Raw genomic sequence first — 8,661 nt, 5'->3', positions numbered from 1 at the left:
GATGATCAACTAACTGAGAATTTTTCAGTGCGAAGATTGTTTTCAAAAATGCCTTGTCTTTGTTCCTTTCTTCGTGTATTTTATGGAGTAAATAAAATCCCCCTGGTTTTGAAGTCAACTGGTGGAAGGTAACTCAGTTTTTATGTCAACACTGTGTCTTGCGGAATGTGTGTTATTTAATGCCTGCCACGCAATTTTAGAGTGTTCAGCTGTTGGTTCATGACTGAGTTTCTTATAAAATCTCTCGTCTGAAAGTTGTCTGCTTTCCTGAGATATAGTTAGACGTATTCATGACAACAATTAAATATTATGTTTGTTTCATGTCGTTGTAAAATAAATATGAATTGACTGAATTCGGATCCAACATTTATTGCTCTTTTTTAAATCTAAGTCCACACCAGATGCAAAATACCAAAGTCTTGAAAGATTCTTAGGGTAAATCTCTGATTTCTTGTGTATCTAACGGTCATTTGGATCCCGTATGGTTATGTAACACTATGCAATAATTCTTTCACATTCAGCTTTAAAAAAAGCTGTGACCTAAAATAGTGGAATATTCAACTGTTGTTAATGTATTGAAATAAATTTATACAGTGTCTAAGCAAATGTAAAACTATGATATTAAATGTGTCCGATATCATTATAAGCGATGGGTCTACTGTTTAACTAGTACTGTATAAAATATATAAAACTTCAGTCGGTAATGCATGCAGCTGTAATTCATGCTCAACATTTGCAAAGTACATCCGATGTCCAGCTGTACACATGAAATATTCTTGAGGGTTGGATTCGGGATACTCTCTCTCTCTCTTTCTCTCAATATAATTTATTTTGAAGGACACTTGCTTGATTTCCGTTTAATCCTTTTGTAGTCACGAATAATATACAGACCTGCATCTTAGCAAATTTAGGGCCTCACCCATCCAGTTTCATATTTATAGCAAAGGATTTTAAAAATATGAATGTTTTGATCTACCATGTGTATAGTTTTCCTACCTCTTGTTCCAGGATCAAGATGTCTAGTTCACGTGGCCCAAATAAAAACAGGAAGATTTCCTTGGACGTTGCAAAAACAAGCAGGAAAAGGGTAATAATAACTCTGAAAAAGTCGTATGTCTTACATCAGTTAATAGTTATTACTTTGTTAGTATCGACGTGAAGTGGTGCAATAATACGTTATATGACTGTCCCATCATTGTGTTAGTATCGACGTGAAGTGGTGCAATAAAATACAATATAAGACTGTCCCATTATTGTGTTAGTATCGACGTGAAGTGGTGCAATAAAATACAATATAAGACTGCCCCATTATTGTGTTAGTATCGACGTGAAGTGGTGCAATAATACGTTATATGACTGTCCCATTATTGTTAGTATCGACGTGAAGTGGTGCAATAAAATACAATATAAGACTGTCCCATTATTGCGTTAGTATCGACGTGAAGTGGTGCAATAAAATACAGTATAAGACTGTCCCATTATTGCGTTAGTATCGACGTGAAGTGGTGCAATAAAATACAATATAAGACTGTCCCATTATTGTGTTTCTAATGCATGACATGATTTTGTACACTATGGCAAAATATTCCTATTTTAAATATTAAACAAAATATAATAATAATAATAATAATAATAATAATCTCTTCCTCAAATGACGTACTGACGTAGACCTATATTTAGTCATCAAAAAAAAAAAAGCCCTACGTGTCTGAATTGACCGAAGGAAAACGACGGAGAGAGAGGTGTCATTTCCTCCACCCGGCAGAACGCCGTGTGTACTTAATGATACAAAGTGTGTGTGTGTGTGTGTAGTGGCGACCTATATTTCCGATTTGACAAAGAATACAACCTGAAATTCAGTTTCATGTAAAAGCAAACATAATTCAGAATGGTACTAATAACTAACTTTTGGCGATTTCGTTTCGTTTCCTCCCCAAACATCTTTTTTATTCAATAGACTGAATGTCCTCACCTTGGAGAAAAGATTACTACTACATAAACATGTTGCCATCTTTTCTATGTTTGCTAGAACTCGGGTAGAATTAATATTACATTCCTGTGAATGCAGAATATTACGGACTGTATACAACGGTTATGGTGAGCGATCTAGGCGCTCACTACGGCCAAGCTGAAGGGACTTTCAAAAATGCCATATCATATACATGAATGATTTACCTTGTACAGTACAGAAGGGTACCCCGATCAACAAGAATAGATTATATAAAGTTGGACAAGTTATCAACATACCTAAAACCTAAAAAAGGATAATTTGTTATCTGAATCCCCATCTTCAAAGTTTAAAATATAAAATCGAGAAAGATATTATATTATTTCGACATGCTGCATCATGCAATAAATACATCAATCAATCCTGCATTTGCAATGCCAGACCAAGGAAGAAATGCACATACAACACCTGGTTCAAAAGACCTGCTTATTGTTTTAGATTCAACTGAATTATTTTATAGAAGGGAAAGCTGCTTACAAGTTGTGAAATGTTAGGGAGCTTATGAAGGAAATGCAGGCAAATTTATTTTGTGTCCGTGTACGCGTACGTGCCTCAACCAGTGCGTATTTAATAGTGTAGCATTCTTTCTTATACACTGTATAAACTCTAAGTTATGATTATACAGGGTTAATGCATGTCCACGATGATTTCAAAAATGGACAGACATGTTGCTTTGTTCCAGTTATCAGTATATTTTATGCATTGAGCGGTATTCACTTTTTTCCAGCCCCCGCCCTATGCATTCCACTATGACCCAGCTATTAAAGGTTGGAGAGCTCCAACAAAGGACGCACCCATCTCAAAATGGGCGAAGGCCAAAGGAGCGCTGAAGGTTCTCTCCTCTGTCTCTCTCGTGTTCTATTCTTCTGTAATGAATCATATTTCTAGATATCAGATCGACAACAAGTTGAATTATTTTCTCATGCATCATCTATAAAAATTGCTATAACATAAAGTTAAGAAACAATAATCGGTTTAAATAGGAATTTGCGTATCAACATTCAGCGTATAGGTACAAATCGTAACTATAAAAAAAATCCAACATTGTTCAGGTTTTTCTTTCCATACAATATTATAACTGACCTTTAAACTTTATTTGTATCACAGCAGTATAAGACAACAGTCGGTCCCATGACATAAAATATTAAAGAAAGCAAATTAAGCGATTCATACATTATTCTTACAATACCAATGTTTCGTTACTAATTATAATTTGCTGTATTAAATTATTCTTTTTTCGTATTACATTATTCTTATAATACAAATGATTCATTACCAATTACAATTTGTTGTATTACATTATTCTTATAATACAAATGGTTCGTTACTAATTATAATTTGTTGTATTACATTATTCTCACAATACATTTCGTTACTAATTATAATTTGTTGTATTTCATTATTCTTACAATACATTTCGTTACCAGTTATAATCTGTTGTATTACATTATTCTTATAATACAAATGGTTCATTACCAATTATAATTTGTTGTATTACATTATTCTTATAATACAAATGGTTCGTTACTAATTATAATTTGCTGTATTACATTATTCTCACAATACATTTCGTTACTAATTATAATTTTGTTGTATTACATTATTCTCACAATACATTTCGTTACTAATTATAATTTTGTTGTATTACATTATTCTTATAATACAAAAGGTTTATTACTAATTATAATTTGTTGTATTTCAGTTAATTACCATTAAGAAAAAATCGACAATCCTGGATATTGATGTGAAATCGTTGGTCAACGCAACTGCTCGCCAGGTAAACAATAATATATGAGTGATTATATCAGCGACATCCATGACGGCAATGACACATACAAACAATTACAAAAACAATAACAACGACTACAAGAACGACGACAACGATCATGATCGTTATACAACTTCCTATATAAGTCTAGCTACACGCAAGGAGGCTTGTCTTGATTCTTAGTTCTTGATCTTCTTCTTAACTTTCATTAACATCACTTTGTTCTTACTTTGTTCTTTTTTTTTGTCATGAAAATAAATATTTAATATCTCCCCTTATAATGATTCATTTTTTAAAATAAGTTTGTATACTTTCTTGTATGTTACTATTTATAAGCGGCAAATTGTTTTTTTTATAAAATAAATTTTGGGGTGGTTTTTAGGGTGCTATCCATGTAGATAGTGATACAATGGCGATGCTGAAATTGCGCCGCGATAAAATGATAATAGTTAAAAATAATAGCAAATTTAACAAAAAATAGTAAAAAATGTATTTTTATTTTTCGATATACTAGAACTTTGTCATATTTTTCAGCGCATTATGGCTAACCAGCAAAGGAAAATAGACTTTCAAAGTACAGAGGGCTCGGAAATAGAGGTATATTTTAGGGTGGGGGTGATTTTTATTGATTTGTGTGTGTGTGTGTGTGTGTGTGTGTGTGTGCGTGTGTGTGTTTTATTTATGTACAATTCATATGATGTTGGGTATAATCTGGTGCAAACGTAAAGGCAGCATATTATATTTTGTGTACAAACGATGGGAGAGATGTCTAATTTCTATACAGTATGATCTGCAATTACATCATCCCCATCCCGCAATAAGAACTGTTCTCAACTTATAAACGTGCGCGCGATATATAGACAGGCAGAGAGAGAGAGAGAGAGAGAGAGAGAGAGAGAGAGTCACAATATGGGACTAAAAGCCTGATGCAATATGCAGTATGCTATTGAATGTAAGCTATACAACAAAAATGAATAAATTTAAAATACAACCATAGCAACATCGATACAACCGCATGATATAAAGAATAAGAAAACACTCTAAAAGAATATGTGGGTATGTAGAGGTTGACTGGATTGTGTTGGCAGTTTTTATACATTACTCTATCATGACGATGAAATGGGGGGGGGGGGGTACGAGCTTTTCCTAATGACACACTGAAGTAACACACATGGGCTTGCATGGGAGGGTATCAAACCCCGGACCCTTGGATTACGAGTCTACCAAGTGAACTACCGCAGCTCCCGAAGGTGTTGCATGGGTTGAGAAACAAAAAAGGTCACAGAGAATTTACGCAAAAACACGAAAAATAAAACCGGAAGATGCAAATATCAGATAAACTGTAAATGCAAATACAGCAAGAAAAACTTCGAAAAGAACTTAAACACATTTTGCCTCAGAACTTTCTGGATAATTGCATCATGACAACTTTGGATGCATTTCAGCTCTTGAAGCACCCATCTGTGATCACTAAACCCTTCGTTAGACAGGATGAGCGAAAACAAGACGCCATCTGGATGACCCCTACTTCCATCAGAAATACCAAGGAAAAGTAAGTATACCGATACCGTTTTTAACTTGCAGCGTTTATGTTTTAAAAAAGGTACACCGATGCTGATTTGATCTGCAATTTTTATATTTTAAACTAGGTACATCGATATTGTTTTAATTTGAAATGTTTATATTCAAAAGTATGGACACCGAGACTGTTTAACCTAACTTGCACAGTTTATATTTAAAGGTAGGTACAACAATGTTGGTTTAACCTGCAATGCTTATATTTAAAGGTAGGTAGAAAGATGCTGTTTTAACTGCAGTGTTTATATTTACTGAGGTTTTCATTATTATGCATCCATTTTACATCAGTTCGTTATAAACTGCAATTGCGTAAAGATAGAGAGTTTGTGTATATCACATATACAAAGTTCTCGTTGGGCATGGAAAATAATAGTGAATGACTGACACGATATATTTATCAAAATGTAAATATGATAGGACTTTGAAAGACATGTTTGAATTCGTAATTTATGTGAAATGAATGTTAAAGAGGATGAAAGTCAGTCACTCCTGATTTATTCCTGTCATAATGAATTTTCATTCATATATAAATAGTATACTCGTAAAATATGGACAAAATATAAAATAGCGGCACATTCATTAAATGTTGAAAAATGTGAATGATTCATTATTTTCATTTTGATTGTACATAATTCCGTAAATGTTGCCGTGGGGTTAACAGCATTTTTCAGCACACGATAGGTTAAACATGGTGGATAGTATAACTGGATGAGGAAGAACTAAGGAAGGCCACGGTAAGAACCATTGACCAACGGGAAGCTACTGGTTGTCAGACTTTCTCACATACCCACATTGGGCGAGTCAGAGACTCAAAACCACGCGGATACAGGTGAGATGATAGTGATCGGTAAAGGCGAGCACTTTAGGCTACTCGGCTTACAGTAATTTAAACTTTCAAAGTAAAAAATCATCTTATCAAACGAAGATACGGAAATACTTCCAAGTCTTAGAAACGTAAATTAAGAATATGAATATAACATGGTACATTTTTGCAACTGTATCCATTGATACTATCCGTTTTGTTCGCAAATAATTAGGGGGACCTGGAGACCGGGTGGTCTAAAGAGCTCTCCTTTTCAGATCACTCACATCTAGTCTGTATCAGCGTAGATTCGAGTATCGGATCGACCAAAGGGAGTATGTGAGAACGTTTGCCAGTGGCTTCCCGACGTCTTCTCGGGTTCTTCTTCCATCAAATATACTCTCCACCATGTATTGCTTACGGTGTGATGAAAAATGACGTTAAATCCCCAACACCAAACCAACGTAAATAATTTCCATTTGTTTACAAAATGCAGTTATTATAAACAATACAGACCATTTGGAATTGAGCTGTTGTTTTTTTTTTCCACATCGCTTTCTTTAAAAGCTGCCACAAGCTGTTCAAGTTTGAGAGACCGAAGACCGCCGACTCTGATAAACTCCGGGCATCAACATCCATTTATCAAATTCAGTTTCTCCGCAAGCGTCTTGAAGAAACGGAGCGAGAGTTGAAACTTGTGACACAACAGCTTGTAAGAGTCAATGCTGTGAATTGTCAGCTTCTGAAAGAATTAGAGGGGTAACTTTATGTCTTGCATTTTTCTTGGTGTCAGTCGATGCAAGTTTTATTCTCTCTATTCAGCCACCCTCTCAGTCTCTGTATGTCTGTCTGTCAGTCCATCGGTCAACCCGTGTCAGTTGTTGTCTCGATTATTTACAGTGTGTTAAGCTGGACGTCATAGCCTCCGACTTCACTGGATGAGTAGGATGAAATGACCACGATGAAACGAGGAACGCGGGAACTAGAGCAATGTTGCCCTCGACGTCAGCGTTTAAAGAAAATCGTACATAAGTGTTAATTAAATATGAAATTAATGAAGTATGGTGAATGTTTTCATCATTTAAGAATTTCATGCCAGATACACGCAATTTTTTATACTCTTCTAAATCTAAGTGCATGATGTTTGCGCTGCTTGGTGACATTTTAGGTGACGTCAGTGTGTGTCATACGCCACAGTGTGCTAAAATATATTTTGGTATGTAACTATGATTCTTATAAAATTTAACCTTGTGTGAGAAGTTACCAATTCGACAGAGGGCAGTGTTCACACGAGCGGAAGAGATAGTGCCATGTTTTGACTTGGATGTTTCTATTATAGTGCCATGTTATGACTTGTCGGTTTCATTTGTAGTGCCATGCTATGACTTGTCGGTTTCATTTGTAGTGCCATGCTATGACTTGTCGGTTTCATTTATAGTGCCATGCTATGACTTGTCGGTTTCATTTTGTAGTGCCATGCTATGACTTGTCGGTTTCATTTGTAGTGCCATGCTATGACTTGTCGGTTTCATTTTGTAGTGCCATGCTATGACTTGTCTGTTTCATTTATAGTGACATGTTATGACTTGCCTGTCCCATTTATAGCGACGTGTTATGACTTAGATGTTTCATTTATAGTGCTATGTTATGATTTGACTTTCATTTACATTGCCATAGTATGCGTTCTTCATTTCATTTCTAGTGCCTTGCTATAATTTATAGTGCCATGTTATGACTTAGATGTTTTATTTATAGTGCTATGTTATGCTTTGGCTGTTTCATTTATATCCATCATTGGATAGGCGACATATACAAAAATTTAGAGTTGGAATGCTGTTATGCGATATCACGATAAATTTCCATTTAACAATTATATTTCAGGTACAGAGGTAAAAACTACGATGAGATTTACAACGAAAATCTGACATTGAAACAACAAGTAGCGAGAATTACCAAAGAAAATATACTGCTACAAGGCTATAAACGACAAGAAGGAAACAAAAGATTACATGAAAAGAAGTCTAACTCGGCGAAATGACGTGTCGATATCTATCGTTTCTACTGGAAATAATGCAAAGCTGGACACTTATCTTTTGTAGGATAATCTCTTGTATGGATTTTCCGTATTTTTCAGGATTTTAAAGACAGTTATTCTTTTTAATCGAGTAAAACAACCTCGAGGATTCAAGAGAATGTAAATATAAAAAGTAATCATTTTAAGAATTCTGGCATTCTTATCAATAAATATTGTTAGAAAGTATATCGTTGCATATGGGAGGCAGTGGAGGTATTGATAAATTTCATTCAACACTTTTAAAACTAGGATATTTTTATTTCCCACCGCCCCGCACAATCCTGTTTGATACATTTAAATAGGTTTTCTGTACTGTGATTTTCTTCTGGTATTGCCTTCAGAAAGTATTATATATATATATATATATATATATATATATATATATATATATATATATATATATATATATATATATATATATATATATATAT

At 34.4% G+C, this 8,661-nt stretch overlaps 1 protein-coding gene across 1 annotated transcript; it reads left to right on the top strand.

The window, feature by feature from the left end:
* The first annotated feature begins 696 nt into the window (after positions 1-696).
* On the top strand, positions 697-8,379 carry LOC149776437 (uncharacterized). The gene is made up of 7 exons (XM_089942391.1): positions 697-1,087; positions 2,736-2,840; positions 3,711-3,785; positions 4,311-4,373; positions 5,222-5,328; positions 6,724-6,915; positions 8,038-8,379. Exons 1-7 carry the CDS (start codon positions 959-961, stop codon positions 8,192-8,194), a joined length of 828 nt encoding a protein of 275 aa, XP_089798517.1. The 5' UTR covers positions 697-958; the 3' UTR covers positions 8,195-8,379.
* The last annotated feature ends 282 nt before the right edge of the window (positions 8,380-8,661 follow it).

This window comes from Sinohyriopsis cumingii, chromosome 18 (assembly GCF_028554795.1).
Source record: "Sinohyriopsis cumingii isolate HCF-2022 chromosome 18, ASM2855479v2, whole genome shotgun sequence".
Lineage (NCBI taxonomy): Eukaryota > Metazoa > Mollusca > Bivalvia > Unionida > Unionidae > Sinohyriopsis > Sinohyriopsis cumingii.
Note: the sequence above shows the minus strand (reverse complement) of the source record. Positions and strands in the feature narration are given on the sequence as shown.